This window comes from Mycotypha africana (assembly GCF_025528875.1).
Source record: "Mycotypha africana strain NRRL 2978 chromosome Unknown BDF20scaffold_4, whole genome shotgun sequence".
Lineage (NCBI taxonomy): Eukaryota > Fungi > Mucoromycota > Mucoromycetes > Mucorales > Mycotyphaceae > Mycotypha > Mycotypha africana.
Window position 1 is genome coordinate 1,057,383 of NW_026515728.1, and position 24,617 is coordinate 1,081,999.

At 38.2% G+C, this 24,617-nt stretch overlaps 10 protein-coding genes across 10 annotated transcripts; 7 read left to right on the top strand and 3 right to left on the bottom strand.

Moving 5' to 3' along the window:
• The first annotated feature begins 438 nt into the window (after window positions 1-438).
• BDF20DRAFT_864473 (uncharacterized protein) lies at window positions 439-2,916 on the top strand. Its single transcript, XM_053080735.1, has 4 exons — window positions 439-628; window positions 733-810; window positions 938-1,012; window positions 1,083-2,916. Exons 1-4 carry the CDS (start codon window positions 617-619, stop codon window positions 2,559-2,561), a joined length of 1,644 nt encoding a protein of 547 aa, XP_052937221.1. The 5' UTR covers window positions 439-616; the 3' UTR covers window positions 2,562-2,916.
• Window positions 2,917-3,674: 758 nt separating this feature from the next.
• BDF20DRAFT_905692 (uncharacterized protein) lies at window positions 3,675-4,199 on the top strand (the record flags this gene model as incomplete). The annotated part of the gene is made up of 1 exon (XM_053083194.1): window positions 3,675-4,199. One exon carries the CDS (start codon window positions 3,675-3,677, stop codon window positions 4,197-4,199), a length of 525 nt encoding a protein of 174 aa, XP_052937222.1.
• Window positions 4,200-4,892: 693 nt separating this feature from the next.
• BDF20DRAFT_912204 (uncharacterized protein) lies at window positions 4,893-7,856 on the top strand (the record flags this gene model as incomplete). Its single annotated transcript, XM_053083925.1, has 4 exons — window positions 4,893-5,045; window positions 5,158-5,442; window positions 5,537-5,615; window positions 5,710-7,856. 4 exons carry the CDS (start codon window positions 4,893-4,895, stop codon window positions 7,854-7,856), a joined length of 2,664 nt encoding a protein of 887 aa, XP_052937223.1.
• A 149-nt stretch (window positions 7,857-8,005) lies between these two features.
• BDF20DRAFT_973031 (uncharacterized protein) lies at window positions 8,006-9,272 on the bottom strand (the record flags this gene model as incomplete). Its single annotated transcript, XM_053085044.1, has 4 exons — window positions 9,117-9,272; window positions 8,531-9,031; window positions 8,267-8,465; window positions 8,006-8,217 (listed from the first exon to the last, which is right to left on the bottom strand). Exons 1-4 carry the CDS (start codon window positions 9,198-9,200, stop codon window positions 8,006-8,008), a joined length of 996 nt encoding a protein of 331 aa, XP_052937224.1. The 5' UTR covers window positions 9,201-9,272.
• A 93-nt stretch (window positions 9,273-9,365) lies between these two features.
• On the top strand, window positions 9,366-11,871 carry BDF20DRAFT_818190 (CwfJ C-terminus 1-domain-containing protein-like protein; the record flags this gene model as incomplete). Its single annotated transcript, XM_053077329.1, has 6 exons — window positions 9,366-9,764; window positions 9,840-10,037; window positions 10,099-10,875; window positions 10,949-11,039; window positions 11,117-11,328; window positions 11,392-11,871. 6 exons carry the CDS (start codon window positions 9,366-9,368, stop codon window positions 11,869-11,871), a joined length of 2,157 nt encoding a protein of 718 aa, XP_052937225.1.
• Window positions 11,777-13,143, top strand: BDF20DRAFT_445142 (4-dihydrotrisporin dehydrogenase). The gene is made up of 3 exons (XM_053075464.1): window positions 11,777-11,955; window positions 12,031-12,531; window positions 12,633-13,143. The coding sequence occupies exons 2-3, from the start codon at window positions 12,236-12,238 to the stop codon at window positions 13,057-13,059; spliced, it is 723 nt and encodes a 240-aa protein (XP_052937226.1). The 5' UTR covers window positions 11,777-11,955; window positions 12,031-12,235; the 3' UTR covers window positions 13,060-13,143.
• An 83-nt stretch (window positions 13,144-13,226) lies between these two features.
• On the bottom strand, window positions 13,227-17,164 carry BDF20DRAFT_912208 (phospholipid-translocating P-type ATPase; the record flags this gene model as incomplete). The annotated part of the gene is made up of 11 exons (XM_053083926.1): window positions 13,227-13,440; window positions 13,513-13,694; window positions 13,758-14,017; window positions 14,083-14,272; window positions 14,351-14,529; window positions 14,588-16,148; window positions 16,222-16,427; window positions 16,498-16,567; window positions 16,637-16,725; window positions 16,787-16,946; window positions 17,030-17,164. 11 exons carry the CDS (start codon window positions 17,162-17,164, stop codon window positions 13,227-13,229), a joined length of 3,246 nt encoding a protein of 1,081 aa, XP_052937227.1.
• A 179-nt stretch (window positions 17,165-17,343) lies between these two features.
• Window positions 17,344-19,975, top strand: BDF20DRAFT_817457 (uncharacterized protein; the record flags this gene model as incomplete). The annotated part of the gene is made up of 4 exons (XM_053077261.1): window positions 17,344-18,791; window positions 18,897-18,968; window positions 19,053-19,729; window positions 19,809-19,975. The coding sequence occupies 4 exons, from the start codon at window positions 17,344-17,346 to the stop codon at window positions 19,973-19,975; spliced, it is 2,364 nt and encodes a 787-aa protein (XP_052937228.1).
• Window positions 19,976-20,455: 480 nt separating this feature from the next.
• BDF20DRAFT_905697 (uncharacterized protein) lies at window positions 20,456-21,228 on the top strand (the record flags this gene model as incomplete). Its single annotated transcript, XM_053083195.1, has 4 exons — window positions 20,456-20,574; window positions 20,643-20,671; window positions 20,742-21,045; window positions 21,117-21,228. 4 exons carry the CDS (start codon window positions 20,456-20,458, stop codon window positions 21,226-21,228), a joined length of 564 nt encoding a protein of 187 aa, XP_052937229.1.
• Window positions 21,229-21,394: 166 nt separating this feature from the next.
• On the bottom strand, window positions 21,395-24,196 carry BDF20DRAFT_905698 (caspase domain-containing protein; the record flags this gene model as incomplete). Its single annotated transcript, XM_053083196.1, has 7 exons — window positions 21,395-21,532; window positions 21,573-22,116; window positions 22,424-22,550; window positions 22,626-22,702; window positions 22,775-23,230; window positions 23,312-23,585; window positions 24,100-24,196. 7 exons carry the CDS (start codon window positions 24,194-24,196, stop codon window positions 21,395-21,397), a joined length of 1,713 nt encoding a protein of 570 aa, XP_052937230.1.
• Between the last annotated feature and the right edge of the window lie 421 nt (window positions 24,197-24,617).

Here is a 24,617-nt window from a genome sequence, read left to right on the forward strand (position 1 = left end):
TTTTTGATAGGGAATCGATTGCAAATCAGAATGCCACTTCACTTCTTTGAGACTCCTGAAAAATGCTAATTCCTTGACAGAATTTGATTTACTACAGAAATTATACCACAGAATAATACATGAGATGTCTGTCATAATGGATTTATGATAAGTGAAGAGAGGTTTATACCTTTATTTCTCATTGTGAGACCTAGCTAGATGGAAAAGGGTAGTGCAATACAAGTTGTATTAGGACATATAGACCATGTATGTGTGAAGCAGATTTGAATGAGCTACTTCTTTTTTGAGAAGGTTTAATTAAAACAACCATGAGCGTTGGTGCTACGTTGACTCTCCTCCTCCTTTTACACAAAAATCCAAGCTTAATTTTTTCTTCTTCGTTTCTTTTTCCTTAAAACGATCTTTTATTTTTTTCTCTCTTTCTTTTCTTTATTGAATAAAGAATTGCAATACTTATCAACTGTAGAGTCTCACTCACTTTCCTTCATTTTTTTTTTTGATATCCTTCTCTTCTTCCTTTAAAAAAAAAGTTAGAGCTTGCTTTGATTTTTTCAAATTTTTTGTTTAATCTTTGGACTTGGATTTAAAATTCTATTTCAGCAGCAGAAAAAGAGAAATGGCATTGAAGGTTCGTTCGTCAGTGCAAGGAGTCCAGATGATATAACGAATAACTATATTTCAAGAATAATGTACTCATTATCAGTAAAATGATTCATTTTTATAACATTCTAGTTCGAGTTGGAACAATGGCAGTATGGCTGTAGTGCTTTTGATAATGAAGACTATGATCAAGCACTTCGAATATTCATCGTAAGCGAATGAAAGGGGTAGCAAAAAGCGTGAAAAAAAGAAGAGCGGCAAGGACGGGGGTTGCAGTTTCCCTTTTTTTTTTCTTTTTTTTTCCAAGCTTTAACCTGTAATTATACTATGATATTAGTCAATAGCAGATAATGCGAAAATGCATTTTAATATCGGTTTAATATTCGCAGCAGTAGGAGACCACGAGCATGCGGTAAGGCAATGAAATTTAAGAAAGCTTCCATGATACCTTTTCCTAATTGCATCTCATATGAAATAAATAGCTGGGAGCATATTCAAAGTCAATCATGATGGATTCCTACTTTGCTGTTGCTTTCTTCCAAAGGGGTGTTTCGCATTTTATGATGAACGATATGGAGGCAGCCATTCAAGATTTTGAGCATGCACATCAGTTACTTCGAGGAAATCAAATTATCAATTATCAACAGTTGGGCCTGAGTTTTCGACTTTATCTTTGCGAAGTGTTATTCAATAAGGGCATATGCAAATTATACCTCGGACAAATGGATGCTGGCTTGACCGACTTGTACCATGCTCAAAAGGCACGAATGACAGATGAGCACGACGTTATTGATTTGGCAGTAAAGGAAAGAGGCAAAGGATTTTCAGTATTTTCAATACCGCCCACGGTACTATTCCGACTGCCAGAACAACGATTGCGACAGTTACAAGGAATCGATATGTTCGCTGTAGCAGACCAGCTTCAAAATAAACAGCAGTCGCAAGCTCCTACGCCTACAAAATCAACTTCAAGTTCCTTAGCATCAACACTTTACAATAAAAAGAAGCGCAGCAATAATTCTGTATTAATCAGTGACAAAAAAGCTATTTCTCCTCCATTCATAATGCATCCTCATCAACAGCATCAGTCCATGAATTATAATAATAATAATAACAACTCGCCTATTTTGTCGAAATATTCCTCGCTTCAACAACAACAATTGTACCCTTCTGAAGACTCTACTCCGAGCAGTCATGGTATTCAGCATCATTCAACGACTAAGAGTAGCAATAAAGGTCCAAGCCGTCGGGTAGACAGTGGCTTTGAATCGACTTTAGAAGATAGATACAGCTCCTCTTCTTCTTTAGGAACACGTACTTCCTCGGCCAAAAGTTGTTCTTTATACAGTAGCAATTTGAACACTAGTCATCATCTCTCTTCTTCTTCCTACTCATCGTCTGCATGTTCGACACCACCACCAGTACCACCTATTCCAGCCGCGTCTACGCTATCACCTACAAAACCTTTAAGCCCAACAATGTATTATGGCGATTTCGACCAAGAGTTGGATGAAGTTTATGGCTCTCTAGATACCATGTCTTTAATACGACAGGAAAAAGATCGTATTCGAAACACATTAGGTGGAATGAACGGACAGATACCGCAGTCATCTACCTCCACTTCCACAGTCAGTTCTGACAGAAGCTATTCAAGCAGCAACAACGGGCAACAGCAACACCAAGGCGGCGGCAAAATAAAAATCAAAATACATCATATCGATACAAGGATTCTGATGGTTCACAATACAATCAAATTCAACGAATTAAAAGCTAAAGTCATCGAAAAAATTGGGATTGACACCAAAGTCAAAAACGTACGATTGCAGTATAAGGATGAAGACAATGAGATGGTCCTAATGATAGACGATGATGACTTATTCATGGCAAGACAAGTCATGAATAACAGCAATGGCAGCTCCTCAAATGTAGAGAAAATGGAGATTTGGTGTGTAGCTGCTTAGATTATTTTCCAACCCACTCTTACTATACATATACTGCTGATGCTACCATGGTTGTCAAATATACATATAAAGACAGTATCATTTTATTTATTCCTTTTACACGCAACCGTTACCGCTACTTCTATTTAAAACATATTATTGTAATATACTCACTACTCTTACTCTGGCAAACGAGCCATTAACATTCACAGTAATATGCTAGCTCGACTATTGTTTATTGTTCACTGTGTACGAAGCTGACAGGCACGTAGTAGTAGCTGGTCTTCTGCTGTCCTTTATTATTTTTATGCCCTTTTTGCATATTGTTCTCCTCAACATCATCCTTATAATAAAAGCATACAACATTCATAGCCATGAACAATATATTACAAAAAGATAGGTAGCACGAAACGAGTAATAGAAGGAGTTTTGAAACGCTGAAATAACTTTGGTTCGCAGGAAACATACCAAGGAAGCCGTAAATGGTAAATGTGTGTTTTCAGGTCATTAGAAAGTTTGACATTCTATTATCCCATCAGGCATATTAGTACTAATATGTAAAGCATTTTGATCAGACCATCGATGATGCTATTCTACTTCAATTAAAAGTCTCCAGCAGTTAATCTTTCTCTTCCGTTTTAAACGCGTGTATCATTGCATCTTTCTACGATTATCGAGCCGATCATTTCCATCGCTCTTTCAACACTATAAATTCTTCCGTTTGCCTTTTCTTTAATTATTATTAACTTCAGTTGATCTAATTTCTATATTTATCAAAGCGGTCGTGTTCTGCAAAACAACTGAAAATGTTTACTGTGATACGTTGTGACATTACTCCATTAAGGCAACTTCACTTTAAAAAAAAGATAAGGTTGTCATCTTTTGCTTATATTCTTTGGAACTATGCACATAAAGGCTTAAAAAACAATAACAAGATGTTCCTAAAAATGTCTTTCTTCTAAGAGTGGCAGCCGTTGTTATGTATGCTCTACTAATGACGACAATTTACTTAGAAAAAAAAAGTATAAATGGAACGTCCAATTTTATTGTTGTCATTCTTTCTCATCTTTATCATTGTACTGTTGAAACACTAATTCATTTTGATATCCATTTTACAAATCTCAATCAACAATTATGAAGTTTGCTACTGTATCTATTATCCTCTTCGCGCTAGGTTTATTCACTTGCCTTGTTCAAGCACTTCCCGTTCACTCTAGCCTCACAAGACGAGCTCCCAAATATCAAATCCAACTCCAATCTGCTACTGCCTTCTGTTCCTTTTTACCGCCTCATCCGGGAGATGATGTAGGCGCTACCGAAAACGATGGTAAACCTTTCTGTACTGATGCTTCATTGGGCGGTCAAGTTTTTCCTTCCGGTTTTATCAAGTCAGCTCATTTTGCTAAAACCTCTACTTATGCTCAGGTCACGGGTCGCATTGATGGTTCTAAGTACAAGCTCAATCCTTCCGATGGTGGCGGACAATATGATAACAAAGATGTGGCCCCAACTACCTGTAATGGTTACAAATACTTTGTAAATTTAATTGAACCTGATGCCAACACCTTTTGTATTCGTTGCTGTAAGAATCAAGCTGATTGTAAATTGGGTATCTCAACGTACGGATGTCAAAGGATCGTACCGGGAAACTACAACTAATAATGGTAACAACGGCTCTTTCTCAGAGAGAAGTAAGTATTTCCAATACTCACCTTCTATTTATCCCTACCGATATCTCCACTCCCTCCTCAGTTTTTCCAATGTCATCCGTCATGAATAAGATATCACTGTGGTCAAAACGTACAACAACGGTGTAAACTCGTCTTTTAACTTTTGTGTATAATCACTTGTATTCATTTTGCATATAATAGCATTTCTTTAAAATTTCTGCTATTCTAATCTCTCTATATCTCTATAATATCAAATAAAACTACTTCCATCTTTAAAAACTTGACCATTATATTTACAGTTCATAAGGAACTCAAGATAATCGGACACTTACATAAATGCGTATACGTTAAAGTAAACAATAGATATTTCTATTTACTGAAGCTCGTTATATTAGGCAAAACCTCTAGATAATGAAGGTGATGAGACTATATGGCAATGGGATGACGGCTATTATGTTGGATGAGGCATTCATGTCAACGTTAAGCTTTCCCTCCCTTCGTATGGACGCGTTTATAGCTTATCGGACTAGCTGAATGCTAATCAGCGCCATTTCAATTCATAAGAACAACAGCATGTTGTACCGCAATTTAACATTTTAATTCCTGCTGTCTTTATTACAAGAGCCTTATTTTCTTTCATTCTCGAAGTTTCCTTTTTCACGAAAAAACAGAAGTAGAAGCAATGGTCAATAAAGCAGTCGTTAAAAATGTTTTGTCAGGTGATACTGTCATTTTAAGGGGTAAACCCAGACCCAACGGCCCACCACCAGAAAGACTATTAGCTTTGTCCAATGTGCAGGCACCGAGATTAGGAAGCACAACAAAATCAGATGAAGTAAGATGAAACACAATTAAATAATAAAGGCATATTATCCAGAGCTTTGGAAGAATGCCAATATATTAAAAACCCAACTTTACAATATAAAATTTCCTTATCTTATTGACAGCCTTTTGCTTTCGGCGCTCGAGAGTTCCTGAGAAAGTTATTGGTCGGCAAGGAGGTTTCCTTTGTCTCTGAATATACGGTTCCTACAACACAGCGTGAATATGGTACTATCTATACAGCCAATGGCGAGAACGTTGCTGAACTAGGCGTAAAAGCCGGCTGGCTCAAAATACGCGAAGGCGCCAAGACTAACTCTGACGAGCGCGAGGAAGTACTAGAAAAATTGGAGCAGCTGCAAAGAGAGGCACAAGATGAGAAACTAGGATTGTGGGGAGACCTAGATAAGGTAAAAAGAGCAAGAGATTCGTCATTGATGTGGATGATATGTATAAATGAATAACCAAACCCCAAACCAAACCAAAAATAATGTATAATGACAGGGTGTACGTGAGGTGCATTTTACTTTCGATGGAGACGCACACAAATTCTTGGATACTTACAAAGGAAAACCTTTGGATGGTAAGCTTAAAGAAAAAAAAAAAAGAATGGCTGACTGTTTGATGGACTACATTTGATCAGACATTAACTATATTCCTCCCTCATCGAAATAAAGGTATTGTTGAACAAGTACGTGATGGATCAACTTTCCGTGTATTATTAATGCTACCCAACAAAACGCAGCAATTTATTACCTTACTATTATCTGGTATTAAGGCACCACAATGTAGACGTGATAACGCACCGGAAGACGATACCACTGTCTCTGAACCATTTGGCGAAGAATGTAAATATTTCGTTGAGACACGTCTTTTGCAACGTGGCGTTAAAATCATCTTAGAAGGATTGGCGCAATCAGGAGGATCAAATTTTGTGGGTTCTATTCAGCACCCTGCAGGCAATATTTCAGAGCTTTTGCTCGCTCAGGGCTTGGCTAAATGCGTTGATTGGAGTATTACTTTAGCAACAAGCGGCCCCACTCCTTTGAGAAATGCAGAAAAACTTGCCAAGGATAAAAAGCTTCGCCTATGGCGCAATTTCGTTGCAAAGAAGCAAGTGGAATCTAATGAGTTCGATGCTACTGTTGTTCGCATCATGACTGGCGATACTATTATGGTTAGAACCAAAGATGGCAATGAAAGAAAGATTCAGCTGGCCAGTGTCAAACAAGCACCCCGTGGTTCTGGAAGTACCGTGCCCAGTGGTAAATCAAGAGATGGGAAAGAAGTTGGCTATCAATTTGAAGCTAGAGAATTTTTGAGAAAGAAGTTAATTGGTAAACAAGCCCACATTACTATCGACTATCACAAACCTGCTCAAGATGGATTTGAAGCCAAAGATTGCGCTACCGTTATTGCTAATAACCACAACATTGCTGAGCAATTGATTGTACGCGGTCTCGCTACTGTAATTCATCATCGAAAGGACGATGAAAATCGCTCTCACTGTTATGATCAGCTTTTGATTGCTCAAAAGAAAGCTGAAGAAGAACGAAGAGGTCTCCATAGTAATAATGAACTGCCCGTTGTAAGAATTACTGATGCTTCTGAGAGTGCAGCCAAATCCCGTCAATTTTTGACCTTCTTGAAGCGTGCTGGTAAAGTCCAAGCTGTGGTGGAATTTGTCGCTAACGGTTCTCGTTTCTCTGTCTGGGTGCCGAAAGAAAATTGTCGTCTTTCATTTGTTTTATCTGGCGTTCGCGCGCCTCGTGTTGGCCGTACACCCAACGATAAAACCGAACCTTATGGTGGAGAAGCATTGAGCTTTGTATCTGATAAGTGTCTTCAACATGATGTTGAAATTGAAGTCGAAAACGTTGACAAAGTGGGCAACTTCATCGGAACCATGTTTGTTAATGGAGAAAATTTGGCCGTAGAGCTTTTGTCGCAAGGGCTTGCTTTCATCCACGAATATTCTGCAGATGAATCACGTTATGTTAATCAGCTTTATGGCGCTGAACGTGAAGCGAAAAGTGCTAAGAAGTGCATCTGGGCCGACTTCAAGGAAGATACTGAAGAAGAACAAGAACAGATCACAGCCAATGGCCCTAACCGTGAATATATCGACATTGTTGTTTCTGACATTATCTCTGGCTCTCATTTTTACATTCAAAAGATCACAAATGAAATTGCTCAACTTGAACAATTAATGACCGATTTAGGACAGTACCAAAAGACTCGACCTGCCGACCCTTCTTTCAAACCACGCGTAGGTGATCTTGTGAGTGCGAAGTTCACAGAAGATGACTGTTGGTATAGAGGAAGAGTGCGTCGCATTTCTCACGAAGGAATCGAAGTGCTATATATCGACTACGGTAACTCTGAAACTCTTCCTTCTTCCCGGGTTCGTGCATTGCCCGAGCAATTCAAACAACTCAAGCCACAAGCTCATGAAGCAAAACTCTCCTTTGTCAAGTCGGCAGATAGAAACGAAGACTGGGGTATCGAAGCGATTGAACGTTTCAAGGATTTAACGGCCAACAAACAACTTGTCGCTAATGTAGATGCGCGTGAAGGTTCTCTAATGTATTTAACCCTCTATGACTTTGCTAAGTCAACCAGCGCAGAGGCAAGTGTCAATTTAGATATGGTGCAAGATGGTTATGCCATAGTCACACCTAAGGTTCGTTATGCACACGGTAATGAAAATATTGTGAGAGCACTACAGGAAGCACAAGAAGAGGCTATTAAACGTAGAGTCGGCATGTTTGAATATGGTGATATTACCGGAAATGAAGATGTTACAAGCACATCTTACTATTAATTGATTCTGAATCTTCAGACCTATATTACAGAAACTCTCTATTTGTTAAATAGTTAATTTGTACTATATATAAGCATACATCAATGAACTCTTTTTGATAATCAATAAAGAAAAGATTGTAAATAAGAGCTTTTAACATAATCTTGCATTTATTGAAAAGCTAAGCTGAACTTTTCTGCCATTGCCTTGGTACTGCCACTTGCAAAACCAGTACCTTCTACGGTCATATCTACAATATCCTTCGATTTCGCTTTCGCCTCACAGACATAGCATTTCTTTGACTTCTTTACAAACATATCAATACAGGTGTTACATATGACATGCCCGCAGTTGCGTAAAACTAAAGAATCAAAAATGATTTCTTGAATACAGTCTCCACATTTTCACTAAAGGATTCTCATATTTCTTACTTGACAGCTTTGATGCATTTGTTAATGTTTTTATACAAGCCGGGCAAATATTCTTGTCTTTATCCTTTTCCTCTTTTGTAAATTTGACATCAATTAATGATTTTATCGTAAGCGGATGTGTTTTTTCAGTAGCAGTACAGATGACTTGCGTTTTGGTCGGTTTGATCTCTCCTTCTTTAGCAGAAGGCGTCTCCGAAGGCTGATATAAAAATAACATCAGTATTGTTCAATGACGAAGAGGGTAGCCAAGATTTCTTCTCTTACCACCCAAAAGGATCCCAACTTTTGCTTTGAGTTCTTTTCCTTTTCTTTTCTTAATTGAGCTGCTGTCTTCTCTAACTCTTCGTCAACAAATGTAGCGCTCTTTCCTTCCGCATCTTTTTCTGATGTTGCCTCAAATTTACGTTTTCTATCATTACTGTTGTCAATCACCGGTTTGGTTGTGGAGGCGGTATCTGTATCTTTAAGAGGATCGCGAATAGTAGGACGTTTACTAAGCACACTATTTTGTGTTTTATCAAAACTATCTAATAACGCTTGCTTTGCCTCATATTCCTCCAGCTGCTTTTTAGCTTCCAATTCTTGCTTCTTTCGTTCGATGATTTTCTGCTCAAGTTTGATTGCCTCCTTCTGTTGTACGATCGATTCATACATACACTCGCGACAGGCCAAATGCCCTTCACCACAGCAAACAGGATCTCTAGCGGTTTGCAAACAGAGATAACAGGCGTTGTAGTTTCTATATGAGTCTCGACCTAAACGTTGCTGTGTTGAACATTTAAAGGAACATTTAACACTTGAATCACATATATTCGTAAGGGATCAATCTTCGAAATAACAATTCTCTTACTCTCTTTGTACCGTATTCCAAACTCTGAGCTTCATGATAAGTGAATACACTAGAAGCAGTGTTGTTCTTCGAGTGTCGAGGCATCCGATTTTTAAAATTGCAGTCGAAAAAAAGAGGAGGTGGTAAAAAAAATATAAGACCAGGAAAAAAAAAAAATGGCGCATAAGCGAGCGGTGCTCTGCATTAAAAAAAAGCATAAGCGTCGTCTGCTAGAAAAAGTTAAACCTTCTTTATCGTATTCGCTTAATTATGGGAGAAAGTAAACATAAGAAAGAAGCAAAGAAATCATCGTCAAAACGAGAGCACAAAGATGACTCTAGCAACAGACATAGCAATCATCGAGAGCAAAAACGACATAGAAAAAGTGGTTCCTCACGTCATAAGAAAGTTGATCATCATGAGGTCGATTATTCCGATCCTTCACTTTGGGTGGAAGCAGATCACAATGTTGCCGAGGCAACTCCGGCAGAGCAACTTACATATCAGCAGAAAGCTATGGAGACAGAATCAGTGGCCGATCCAGCTACTTTCCCAGCCGAGCAAGAAGCGAGGCATGGTTGGATGTTAGGTGGTGGAGAGGGTTTTGACTTTGCCGACATGGGTACTGCAAGAAGACGTGAAGAGACACCAAAACCTAACCCGGACGACGTAAGATATCAAATTAAAACTAATTATATATATTCAATCGCTCCAGTCATTCATCCCCATTAACCAAATTTCTAGCTGAAAGTTAGCGAGCGAGAGTTGAACCAATATCTCGTAAAAGGAATCAAAGTTGACGACTATCCGGAGGAAGAAAAACGAAAGATCAAATTTGGCGACGCAGGCTCAAATTGGAGAATGATGAAACTCAAAAGGACTATTGAGCAAGCAGAGGAGGAAAAGCGACCACTAAACGAAGTTGGCATTGAAAGATACGGGGTAAGTAGAAGTAGCTCGATGGATAATACGTAATTTACCAATGATTTTGTGACAAATATAGTCTATGGAGAAATTTCAAGAGGCACTTGATGAGAAAGAATATCTGAATAGTCTGAAAAAGGGTAGACGATATATAGATAACCGCAGCAGCCATGCTGATGGCAAAAGAGATGAGCGTTCCAATGAAAGTAGCAGAAGAGGTGACAGTAGACGCTATATGTTCACGGACACAGATGCTACAACTAAATCCTTCAAACGTCCAGAGCCATTCCGCTCAGCTCCACGCATTCCTGCATCGGATAAACCAAGTGTATCCACTATACCTGCTGCAGCCACGGCAACATCGACACCTGTACCCGCCCAATCTGCTTTACCGGCTGCTAGTACAGAAACAGCTGCGGATAATACAGCACCCCTTACTCGCGATCAACTGAACAAACTAAACTCAAAGGTAATGAAGGCAAGATTGATGAATTCCAGTAACTTAGAAGCTTTAGAAAAAGAATATCAAGAAGAGCTTCAAAAATATGAACGTGCTCAGCGCGGCGAAATACCACCGAATAAAGGTGATGTTACTATACTACCAACCATCGATAGTCAGGGTCGGATGTATGACTATGCCTTGAATAAAACGTCCTCAACAAACGTGGAATCATTGAAAGGAAAAAAGCGTTTCGAAGGTACGCATGACAAATCAACTGGTGAGAGGCTTCGTTACAGCACAGCAGATGATACAGCGACACTAGCTGATTTGATAAGACAAGAAAAAGCGGGAGGCCAATCCATGAATATGGATCTAGAATTTGCAAAGCGAATTGCAAATGATACTTCATATGAGGTAATAGCAGATGTTTCACTTTTGAAAACAAACACCCTTCTTGCAAAACACTTACACACTAGATAATTGTTAGAATAATTTGGATTACATTGATGATAAAGCAGATATAATGGCCGCTAAGAAAGGAACGTCGGAAAAGCAACAAATGCAGCGCGCAGTTTCAGGTATTTTTTTCCGGAATAGTTATCTTATCGCGAAAACACGACGATTTCTTACTAAAATAATGCATTAATTTGTCCAGATTATAAACGAACACAAGAAGCTTTGGCTAAATGTAGATACTGTTATCAAGATGGTAAACCCCCTCAAATAGCTATGATATCGCTTGCTACGACGTGCTACCTGGCTCTACCCAATGTGCAAGAGTTAACCCCTGGGCATTGCTTGATCGTTCCTCTTCAGCATGTAACATCAATGCTAGAGTGTGATGAAGACGTTTGGACAGAAGTCAGAGTAAGTGTACCAATTTATAAACGATTACACGACAAAGCCAATCTAAACGGCATAAAATTGTAGAATTTCCAAAAATGTTTATTGAAAATGTTCCATGAGCAAAACAAAGGTGTAGTCTTCATGGAAACAGTTGTTAATCTACGTTCACAACGACATACAGCCATTGAATGTATTCCCATACCATATGGCACCTATGAAGATGCGCAGGCTTATTTCAGAGAAGCTATCATGTCTTCCGAGGAGGAATGGTCTCAGCATAAAAAGGTCATTGATACGTCTGAGCGTGGATTTCGCAACTCGATGGTGAAAGACCTACCTTATTTCCATGTATGGTACAAACTGGATAAAGGTTATGGTCACGTAATTGAAAATCCGAATGACTTTCCGTATTGGTTTGGTAAAGAAGTAATAGCTGGTATGCTTGATATTGGACCAGAATTATGGAGAAAGCCCAAATATCATCATTCTAGTGAGAATCAACATCGTCAAAAAGAATTTTTGAAAAGTTGGGAAAAGTGGGATTGGACGAAAGCACTATCATAAACCTAATACAAGCTTTATTATGTAACATATCTATTGTCGATCGTTAAGGAATAAAGTTATCGATGACACATTCTGTGCTCCCTGGTAAGAGACAGAATCATATTCCGCGTTTCCGAACTTTAGGCGCTTGAAATCTTGCTCTTATCGCTCTTTTTTCAGTATTGCAAATTAAATCCTTGTAATGACATAGAGCCTGGTGCTAGGTATTAATAATAATGAAGTAAACACATCCGAGTCGGAACAATTGTTCGTCAAAGTCAAATCTGACACATTTCGTGTTTCGCAATGGCATATAAAAAAAAAAGAATAAACTGATCTCAGATAAAACAATTCATCATTTTTCCTTAATTTTCTTTCAAACATCATGGCCAAAACTTATATCGTCACTGGCGCTTCTCGCGGTCTCGGCTTAGAATTCGTGAAGCAACTTCTCAAAAGAGGTGATATTGTTTTCGCTGCTGCCCGTAACCCCGATAGTTCAAAGGGTCTTCAAGCTTTATCTGGCAATGAGAAGCTTCATCTTGTTCAATTAGATGCTCTTTCTGAAGAGTCTATCAAGGCTGCTGCTGCTGAGATTGAGAAAAAGGCTCCTGAAGGTGTTGATGTGTTGATCAATAATGCTGGTATCTGTGGTGAGATGGGTCTTGACTTCGAGCAAACGTAAGCATTGTATATTCTTATACGCATTGTTACACAAAGATCAAATCTGATAACAGTTTATTGATTCACTGATCCCTTTCCCTTGACATTTCTTATTGTAGATCCAAGAATGAATTAGTGAAGGTTTTTGAAACTAATGTTGCTGCTGTCAATGAAGTTTCTAAGGCTTTTGTTCCCATCCTTCGCAAGCGTGGTGCCGGTTGTGTCAAGAAAATTCTCAATATGTCCTCTCTATTAGGTTCAATAAGTTCCATGGAAGATGCTACTGGCTATGGCTTTGGTGTTGCTTATTGTGTTTCTAAAGCCGGCACCAACATGCTTACTCGCGCCATGTCTAGCAAGCTTGGTAAAGAAAATTTCATTGTTTACTCCTCCCATCCTGGTTGGGTACAAACTGATATGGGTGGTGGTGAAGCTCCCGTTACTACCGAAGCATCTATTAGTGGTATGTTAGCCAGATTAGATAGCATAACTGCTGAAGACAATGGCAAATTCTTCGATTTTGAAAGCAAGACGATTGGATGGTAGAAAATTTTGGCATGTTATTTCAGTCTTTATGTACGACCTCAAAAGTTAATAAAGCTTTGGAGCGGTTATACCTTTTTATGCACGCTTTGGTTTCATTTTTGGGGAAAAAAAATGAGCGCTACAATCAACAGAATATTTCAGAAAAATGGCAGAAAAATCCATATATATTATGTAAGCTTTGTGTAACTAGGAGGAGCGATCCTTCGCTTAATCATTTTAACAAAATATAACGGACAGCTGCTTACAGCTGTGATTACTGCTACTTTCCATAAGAATCTTGTTGTTAAGATAAATTTCATGTCAAAATATGTTGGTAGAAGCCACATAGAACCGAAATAGATTAGCACAGTAATGAGCTCTGCTATAATCATGACTTTGTGCCTATAATAGTAGAGGAGTGTATTGCTAAATACTGACATTTCAAGATAAAAATGAATAGTAACTGTGTCTTACCATGTATTGATTTCCAATGCTACCATTAATAATTCATTGAAGATCAAAGCTGTAAATGAAATAGCTACTATATGAATAAATTCATTTTCGAAGAGAATCAACGACAAAATCATGATAGTGCCACCCTGATAAACACTAATAAGTAACCAAGTAAAAAAAGTCCTGTAGGTCAATGATCGACCCTATTTCCAAATAAGAAGTCAGTATGTTAAGTACAGAAAATTATGCAATGAATATTTACTTACCTTTCGCAGATCTTTATAAAGCTCAGGGTACATCATAGCTATTTCTTGACTGACGTCCTGGTCTAAAACAAGTGAAAACACTGGAGCATTGGTATAGATTGTGGCATAACCCACAATTAACATGCCCTGATAGAGTGCAATTGGCGCAAAATAGAACAAAGCAGAAAATACAGCTTGCATTACTGAAATTATAAGACCACGATGAATAACGAACTGTGACAATTTGGCTGAACGCTTGTAACTATTTCTTCCATGCCATACTATTACAATATACCCTTTAATACCATTTTCCCAAGCCGGTGATGTGTGAATACCCTTTACTTACATAATAATTTGGTCAAATGACTGAACTGCGTGATGGAGAAATCAGCAGCCAAGGAAGCCTGCTTGCCCTCCTTACCAACGATACCGACGCCCACATCGGCAGCCTGAATCATACTGACATCATTCCCACCATCGCCAATACACAGGACTCTTCTTTTAGTGTATTCCTTGATCAAACGAGTAATTTCGGCCTATGGAAAAAACGGTGAGTTTAGTTCTTGCTCGGGATCGACTAACATCGCTAGTGAATGCTTAAATTTTTCTTTTACCTTTTGAGTTGGAGAACAGCGGCAGCAAACAACAACGGGCAAAAGAGTTACAATCTCAATAAATTCATCGATGAAATTGTCAAGACACAACTGTATGGACTCGCCGTCAATCACTAAACAGTTGTCAGTTTTATGTCTTAGATTATCAATCTCATCTGCTGCTTCCATTGAAGTCTTCACTATAAGAATCCATGTCAGTGACAAGAGTCTAAGAAAGCAGAATTGAGCTTTACTTACGCCTAGCTACCGTATGTATGCCCTGATTTCTCGATATCAACTTCGATGAAATAGCGATACACGTAGCAGTTTCAATTTTATCACCTGTCAGCATCCATATCCTTAAACCAGCATTACGCATTTGTTCTAAAGTATTTTTGACTCCCTCTTGCAGTTTATCTTCAACACCTGTCAAACCTAATAATTCCAAATTTGCCTCCAAGAGATTCGCTACAACTTCTTGTTTCATGGCTTTACGATCGTCTAAAGACACTTCAGCTTCGTGGTACTTTTCAGTAAATTCCTGGTATGATTCTTCGGAAAGATTTTTCTTAGCTACAACCAGCGTACGTAAACCTTCTCTTGCCATATTATCACATTCTTCATCTAACCAGTCATTATACTGCACAATTTTTGCCATAACCGTATCAGCACCCTTTTCGTAGAACGTGATTTCCTGCGTCTGCTTATTTCTGACAATAATACCCATACGCTTCGTTTCACTGCTGAAAGGAAAAATGTTCAACACATCAAAGTAAAGTACCTGGTTTGTGCCATCAACGCGTAATTCGATTGTATTAACATCGCGGTTCACCAGTGTAAGACCCATCTGTTCTGTCCATTTGACAATAGCTACTTCATCCGGGCTAGAAGCTTGATAAGTTATATTGCCATCAAAACTTATTACAGGTGTGACATTGTGGCAAAGGGCTAATGCCTGTACAATGTCGCGAACACGCGATGCAATATGTCGGCGGCCCTTGTTTATCATCCCATTATCGTGTGAGGTTTCAAAAATGTTCACAAGATATGACTGAATTTCATCCATGGTGTCTTGACTATATGACATTGTACCCATATGCAACTTCTTCAATTCCATATCATTTTGTGTAAGCGTACCGGTTTTATCAGTCAACAAATATTCTATACGTCCTAATTCTTCAGGTAACGTACTGGTCCTGACTATTGTGCCTCTAATCTCCTTATCATGTTCAATCTGTCGAGCATACACACTCTTACCCATATCCAAATTGACACGCAACCCAATAGGTATGATAGAAGAAAATAAGATCAAAAACCGAAATACATAGATATACCATATTCCACGGAAACCATTCAGTCCAACCATTAATACGGATAAAGCCAAAGTGACAGCGAAGAGAATTTTGGCCAGACCATTAATCTCTTGATCTATCAAACCCACTTTCGTTTTCGGGTGATTTGTGTTCATCACAGCACGAGTGTCGCTGCCTGTATATACAACGAAGCCTACAGCTGAACCAGAAGCTAAGACGGTATTTGTCCACATGGTGTTTTCTACACCCAGGGGCTCAATTCTTTCTGATTGCGTATGGTCATCAATAATAGTGAGATTTCCCACAAAACTGTGGATGTCCTTATGTGGCGCATCGGCGTAAACGCTTCCTTTGATATCTAACAAATCTTGATCTGAAGGTAATGACTGTAGGGAGGGGATTGCAAGTCGTAGCTTCCAATCGGTTTCACCATCTAATTGATCTGTACGAATAAAACTAGCGCCACTCTCCTCTGTTGTACGTAGTAGTATCATGTCTGCTGGTATCTGAAGAAGATCAAAAAACTGTTCGGTCAGATATGATACGATACTATACACAGATTTGCTGCTTAATTTTTACTCTTTGATCTTTCATAATATGTATCATATCGCCCACTTTAATCTTGGAGCTGGGTATATTCTGATGTCCTGAAGGAGTTAATCTTCTATATAATTGCGAATTGGCTTCTTTGTCTCGTTTGTAGCGTTGATAATCATCGAGGGCTTCTTTACTGATAGTAACGAATAATACAAAGCACAGTGGGCCGAAATAAGTGAGTATATAGCCTACGTGAATGTGGAGAAAATTATTGTTATATTCAGGTACATCAAAAAATATTCCGTGTTTAAAGATTACCGATCTTCAAGGCAGGTACAAACTGGGATAATGCAACGAGTAGGAAATATAAATTGAAGAAGATCACAAACTGATATGCATATGCAGAAAGACTGTCAGTACTGTTTCTCACTTTTCACCAATTTTGAGGATCACATACTTGCTCAAAAAGAACAACAGGAATGAACGTAAAGATATTATACTTTTGGTTGACAATAACGTTTGCACAGAATCTTCGCTTTTCTCTGTCTATTTCATAAACATGTTACATCCTGTTGTTTACTGTTAAGTCCTACTTCGAGTGTTTTACCATCTGCATTGAATGTAATTGTTCTAGGCTTATAAACTTTCTTTCTTTTGAACATTGACAAAAGATTGAACTTCTGTTGTTTTTTTTTTCTCTCTTTCTTAAAAGTAGATGCTGAATTCAGAGATCTGATAGTACTTTCAGCACTAGAAACTCTCGGCAACTGAGATATAGAGAGTATATTCTGCGATAGTGAATTATTAATAGAGAGTTTTTATTTTGGAATTATAGCCTTTAAAGACATACAGCTGCTTCCTCATCTAATAATGGATCCTCGTCGCTATGAATGCTATCGCTTGTACGGTGTTTCCTATTAGAGCCTTGCTTAGCATTGAATGGATTCAGCTTACGCAGAGCGATCGGTCGAGAATCTCTATACATGCTTCGTTGGCATAGATAAAAGACAATGTTATGTTAAACAATCGGAAAAAAGGTTGAGTCGAATTCAATCAACTACTGATTTATTTAGAAGTTTAATTCATCACCAGAAACCGGCCCTTGAATCACTTTTGGTTTCTTTAATAACCAATTTGAAGCAGAATAGCATTAAAGATATTTCTATGTTTGCCAAAGACGATTCGAAACGGAAATTTGTTGAAAATGCGAGAATAGAACGCGAGAAAAGAGAAGCTGAGAGGCAGCGATTAATAGCCGTTGAAGAGCAGACTAAAGCTGCCGTTACCATACAGAGGTGCTGGAAGCGACATCAGCAACAGTACAAAGCTAAGCAGGAATGTTGGGCTTGGTGGGATGAGCAGTTCAGCAACATTAATACGATGACCATTACTGACTTGTATCAGCTCGTTGGTATTTATTGCAAACTAAGTCGTGGAGTATTGACACACAGCAGTAATAATAAACGCCTGAAGCAACTGGTTAAATGCATGACGAATACCAATAAGCTCAAGGACAAACAACCATATTACGTATTATTGATTGACATGCGCTATATGGTTCAGGCACGTGTGTATCTCGAAATGATAAGCATCCAATGTATTAAATGTTGCATTTCCTCGAATGAACTGTCTTCTTTCGGGCCCGAGTTAACCTTTCTATTACAATATCTGAATCCGAAAACGTATCACGTAAAGCGGCCATTAGACGTTTCCTACACTATTGATATCTCAGATAAGATTTTACAAAGCATTGGACAAGCCGTTTTGAAAACAACATTATGTCAGTATAACTTAAGAGACGCTCAAATTACATGTGTCGAGCACATCATTAAGCTGGAAAATAGGAAGTCAAAAGATGCAAAAACCATTAATGCGCTGAAATTATGGCTGACCACTATAACTCGTTTAAGTTTATACCCCATTGAACATGCAGAATTGTCTAGCGACGCTTTAGATATGGGATCAGCATCAAAATTTCTATGGAAGAACACAATGGCTGTACCTTATTTGAGTTCTCTGGTGAATGAATTGATGATAGATCGCCTAAGAAAATGGGCGTTGGATGTTGCCAATGCTTTCGTATTGAATGATTCAAATATCTACAAAGAATGTATAGAAAGCTTGGATGGAAATGGCTTGTTGTTTGTATTAGGCAATATTGTAAATCTGTGGAATAATCCTAAAAATACATTGAGGACCGAAGAAGAGCATAAATTGGTGGAATGGGTACAAAAATTACTAGTACCAATACGCCATCATTTTTCAAATAAACAGACAGCACAATTTTCGACTTACCATCCTCTTTTCAAATGGACTGATGCAGCATGGGGAAACGATATATCCAGTAATGTTTTTGATAAAGTTATTTTACAACTACAACATATCTGGTCAGGATCTCTTATAGATACCATAACAAAAGATATCACGCAGTTCCTTCAGCTAAAGAGCAGTCTAAACGTTAATTACAATTCGAAAATGTTGACAGTCAAAGGTAATGAAAGGAAACTAAGTAGCTCTAATAATTTATCGCTACTATCAATGAAACTAGCTTCTACCTTCGCAATGTACATCGACTTATCACAACTATTCAAACAATATAAAAGAGTAATAATGTCACGTATCGCATTTACTCCGAATCTATTACCTCAGTTATGGCGACTAATGAACCATTTTGGACCGAGAGGAAACATGAACATTTACCTTGATGCGGCTAAAAGAAGCGAAATAGATAAAGAGCCGCTTATACAAATTCTGCGCGTTTTCTGCGAAGCTTGTTCTATTCTTTTTATGTAAGTACAGCTGCAACGTTTTTTTGCCGTAAAAAGCATGTTTTATTTAAGCTTCGATTGCTTTCTTTTCATTTCTCTTCATAGGACTCTGGATGATGTTGACATATTTGAACGCAAATATCCCTTTTCGCCAGAAGACCTAGTGCAAATTAGCAAATTTTTGAATTCCTTCTACTTCATTCTTCTCCAACAAAGTACTTCTGTGCCTTCTGAGCTGCCTCCAGCTGCCGAAATGTTTGTATCAGCCCGACAACTTTTATTACAAATCTACGATTTAGATCTTCACCATCAATTTTGCCCGCCAGACCATTGGCTTTTGATATCCACGACAACTGGAATCAAGTCTTTTTTCACATCCTTCATGAAAAAGCTTGACAGCAATACTGATAATGATACAGCAGGTGACAGCGAATCTAACAATTTCATCATCAATAAGAATTGGATTCCAACTGCTACAATGTTTCTCAAAGGCTTAAAAGAAAATGACCCCGTGCCTCTACGTATTTTACAGCTTATGCCTTATACGATACCCTTCAATGCTCGTTTAAAAGTTTTTCGAGATTGGGTAATACTAGACAAGTCGTGTTCTATTAGAGCTGCAACTCGCCACATCAGCGTGCGTCGCAATCGTGTTTTAGAGGATGGATATAACGCTCTTGCAGATTTACCAGCAAATGGCTGGAAAAACACTATACGAGTTTCTTTTGTGAACGAGTTGGGTGTAGCAGAAGCGGGTATAGATCAAGGCGGGCCTTTCAAAGGTATGCATATTATTGTCTTTGTAGATGTCTTTTGATGTTTGTGGAAGGTTGTTATAGTTACTTTAACTTTTATTTCTAGATTTCCTTACTATGTTGATTTCAGAGGCATTTCAACCGGGCTATGGGTTATTTACTGCTACACGGCTTAATAGCTTTTACCCAAGCCTTACCTCGTTTGTTCATGGCACGAGTCGTATCGAACTGTTTGGATTTATCGGAAAGGTAATTATACAGCACGTTGGTTAAATCTTATTTGCTTTAATAACGAATAACCTTCGATTAGGCTATTGGCAAAGCTTTGTATGAAGGCATTCTTATGGACGTACAGTTTGCTGAATTTATGCTCGCCAAATTGTTGGGCCGTAATGTCTTTTTGAAAGAACTCAAGGAGCTTGATGAAGAAATGTGGAAAAACCTCACGTTTCTTAAGCATTTTGAAGGTAATAGATTGGAGTGGTTAGACAGGCATTATAAGTGTTTCGGCATGTCAAATGATTGTTTAACCAATGAAATAGGTAATGCTCAAGAATTGGGTTTGTCATTTGAAGTTGATGAGGACATCTTTGGGAAAGTTGAAACGCGCGAGTTGAAATACGTAAGTGGTTTGTACGGTTTCCTTCAATACAAGGTAAAAATACTCACAGGCAGTTGCTTTCGTGTCCATTCTGTCAGAATGGAAAGAATATACTAGTGACAAACAGCAATAAAATTGAGTATATATATCTAATGGCTGACTACAAATTGAATCAAAGATCGAAAGACGAAATCAGAGCTTTCATTCAAGGGTTCAAAGCCATAGTATCTGATGACTGGCTCAAACTCTTTTCGCCTCTAGAATTACAAAGGTTTGTTCAATGATACTGTCAAATTCTCAGGATTTTCCTAATGTAAATATCATGTTATTGATCTTTAGAGTCCTGTCTGGTGAAAAAACAGATATTGGTACGCGCCAGCACAAATAATATATATCAGCCTGAATACTTACCACAGTATTGCTTCCCGTTTTTCTTAGATTTAGAAGACCTCCGAAAGCACACTATATATGAGAACGGATATTTTGAGAGGCATCCTGTTATCAGATCGTTTTGGCAGATCTTATCCGAATTTTCTGCTGCTGAAAAGAGGTCGTTCCTTAAATTCACAACAGGTTGTCCAAACCCACCATTAGGAGGATTTGAGTATCTGCAGCCTCCTTTCACAATTCGTATGGTATCTCCTGACGCTGTAGCCACAAAAAATGACGGTACAAATGTGCTGAAATCTTTGTTTAAGCTGAACTCGAACAAACTCGGAAGGCTACCTTCGAGTTCAACCTGGTAAGTCGTTTTCAAACTGTACTTTTATTGCTAATGCCTCTGCTAATAATTCCTTGCTGTATCAACGTCAGCTTTAATCTGCTAAAGCTTCCGGCATATACCAAGAAGTCACTTTTGAAAGAAAAAATAAGTTACGGTAAATTTCACAATGTTATCGAAACAACGCACTGTTTAGTTTATTAAGCATTTTTTAAATAGCAATTGAGATGAACACCGGATTTGAATTGAGATGAAAGGTTATTACAGTTGAAGTAGGAATTGATACGATAGTTAGAAGGGGTATTTGAAATGTTCTCTTACATAGATTAACTCGTAGAGTCAAAGAATGGTTATTAAAATTTGTAAGGTATTATTCTCTTCTCAAATTATCTAATCGCGCTTGTAAAGCAGCATCATCAGCCGACAACCCTTCTGTTTGAGCCACTTTTTCTGTAGAAGAAACTGTTACAGGCTCTGAATGTTTCAAGCCCGTAGGAACCTCTCCCAACTAGATATAGAAATTATTGTTAGAACATGGTTCCTGAAACCTCACTTTTCAACTTTTTATTAGAATTCTTTACCTCTTGATTTAGACTTATTCCTATTTCATCTAACACTTTGTTGACAATTTCATCACTTTCTTCTTCATCTTCGTCTTCTTCAAAAGCGTCATCTATAGCATCACCCATCATTTCGTCTTTCATGTCCATCAGTTCACTTTCCCTTTCAAAATCCATCATAATCTTTTGAATTTGAGGTAAATTCATTTGACGGTTCATTGAACCCATGGCCTTTGTGGCTCCTCGCATAGCTTCTGCCATTTGTTGGCTTGAACGCAAAGTTTGAATGCGTAGGCCGATTGCCTGCAACTGAGTTTTCATTTGATAGAACTTTTGTACATTGCGTCGTGTACGCACCAAATCTTTGGCCATGACTTTACACGCTCCCATTTGGTTTGCTTTCGCAGCTTTTTTGATATCCAAAATAAGTTTTTTTTCTTGTCGTTCTAGTTTTTCTCTTTCCCGGTCTAGTTCTCTTTGAGCCTTGGTGATGGCGCGTTGGTGTTGGCGAAGAAGTTCAGCTGGAGTTTTCCTCTTACCAAACAAAAATTCCTACAGTACGTATGTAATATGTTAAATTATTACCTATAGCTAGAAGTAAAGGTCTATTTTCCCGTGAATTTACCATTATCTATATTATGCTTTATGATAAGTAAAGGAAGAGAGAACGAAAATGAAAGGAAAAGAGTTACTTTCCATTACAGAAGTCTTTATTTTGCATGCCAAGGAAATTTACATTTCAGACGATTTTAATGAACGCTTCCTGTGATACGAAAATGTGCATTATATGATGAATTAGGTACTGACGAAAGAATTTTGAGTGTATCTAACATATAAACTTGGAATTAGGATCTATTGGGTGGGATGTGCTCATTTGAGGACGCTGCGAAAATTCGTTCTTCAAAATGTTACGAACATTGTTTAACAACGACATGTATGATTGTTCAGGGTTTGCTTTCAGAGTTTCTACATGAAAGATAAATAAGCATAAATTCGATGTATTTTGAATCCATTCATCGCTTGAATAGGTTATGAACTTACTTATAAAAGCGTAACTCATCGCACCAGCAGCTTGGCCAGCCATTTGAGCATCGGCTGAGGTTTGATCATCTCTGCAGCTATTACCGGCAGTGTTAACAGCTAGAATTATGAAGGTTCTAAATTCTAAATACTGTGATTTGAAGGCTTACCCTGCAAACAAAATGACATCCGCAGGAGAGAAAAGTCGCTGCTCGTTCGTTTCTTTTTGGTCTACAAATGCGTTTTGTTCTTTGTGGCTGCTCCCTTCCGAACCCAAAGAGGAATACCTAGCTAACTTTCTGTTAATGAAAGAGGAACTGGCAGTAAGAGAAGCTTTTTTACTAGCTTCGTGGCGGACGCCACTTTGAAGGGTTCCGAAAGTTGAGTAAACATATGGTAAGTCTAATACTGTTCCAGAATGGCAACTGTCGAACACGCATGTCAAACGACAGCCTTCGACCAATGGTTTGACTAAGAGTTCATGGAGTTCATCGTCAACAAGTTGACCTGTACCAGCTTCATAGTTTCTAAAGTCAACCGGAAAAATCGTTTCATCATAGCCATCTATTTCATCACCGTTAGAATCTTTAACACTACCGCCATGTCCACTATAGTGAAAAAATAATCTGAGAAAAATTGTAAGCGTTAGAATCTATGAAAACGCCAAATTCAATTTATGCTATATGATTCGCTATTGATTCACTTACGAATCATTAGGCTGAGAATCCTGGACGAGCCATTTCATTGCAGCGATCATATTTTTTTTGGTGGGGTACAGCTGACCATCTACAGGCTGATCATCGGTCAAGACTAACATGTTGTCCTCGCTAAAGTTAAATTGCGTGGTGAGAAGTGCTCGCATTGACTGAGCATCATTGATACATCCTCTCAATTCTGAATCAGAGCCTATATAATTGATACCGATCAATACCGCCTTCTTTCTTCCGCGACAGGAGGAGAGCTGGAACTTGCGCTGCCTCTCTCGATTTTTTAAAGAAGGGTGCACGCGCAGATAAAAGTCATTAAAGACCCGAGTTAGGCCTTGAGAAGTTTTGTCACTGTGAATGGATCGATTAGAGGATGACTTTAAATGGTTGGAAATGGTTTTTGCTCTGGTTATAGCTCGGAGAAGAAACATTGTATATGGTTCGAAGTATATTCAACAGAATCAACTTCAGAAAAGAAAGGCAAACCGATGCCTTTATATATGCCTTTTATTTTTCTGTTTTTGCATTTGACAGATCACGTACGGCCAGCTATTACGATATAGCGAATGACAATTGGATAGCGCTCTATCACTTGATAAAACTTGCTTTTGCATAGCGTTATGGTATTTATTGAATAGTAAGAAACGATAATGGAACGGAGAGACGGAGAATAGCATTAACTTCGGTAAATACTGGAAATATGGCTGATCACTGATTAACTTAATAACATGCCGAATCATTGTACCTAGTGTGACGAGTGTTCAATTACTGTACAAACTCACACATACGTACAAGTAGGGACATTTGTTGCTCTCGTTCAGCTGATATGACTAACATACACATTATCGAAACTAATACCATAAATGAATTCTTAACTGCTTGCATCAAAAGAAGAATACTGTCATGAACTGATTTTCCCTTCAATTGATATGATATACAGCCGAAATAAAGTATACTGCAGCTTATGTTGTTAACCACCTATGCTCTTAATAAGCTTTTAAGCACTCAAAAGCATAAATGGAACCCAAATACGCACAATGACGATAGTTGCAAACATAAGTAAGACTATCAAAAGCATTGGCAATCTTGGTATAACCACACTTATGTACTATATAGTAGAACGCTGACCACACCAAATGACTTCATTCTACTTTCATACACACCATCAAGCAAGCCTATATGTACCTTTATATAATGGCAATAGATAGAAGTACTAAGTTGACAGATTTGTGACCTAGTATAATTTATATAAACAGATTACCGCGTTTACCGTCACTGTGTCCTTTAAAATGTAAAATATTAAAAA

Bases quoted from the DNA above. Each gene is read 5' to 3' on its own strand.
- BDF20DRAFT_864473 (XM_053080735.1), top strand. The intron at 811-937 runs GTAAGCGAATGA...CTATGATATTAG, and splicing joins AAGCACTTCGAATATTCATC to TCAATAGCAGATAATGCGAA. The intron at 1,013-1,082 runs GTAAGGCAATGA...TGAAATAAATAG, and splicing joins TAGGAGACCACGAGCATGCG to CTGGGAGCATATTCAAAGTC.
- BDF20DRAFT_445142 (XM_053075464.1), top strand. From the start codon at position 12,236: ATGGCCAAAACTTATATCGTCACTGGCGCTTCTCGCGGTCTCGGCTTA. The intron at 12,532-12,632 runs GTAAGCATTGTA...TTCTTATTGTAG, and splicing joins GGTCTTGACTTCGAGCAAAC to ATCCAAGAATGAATTAGTGA.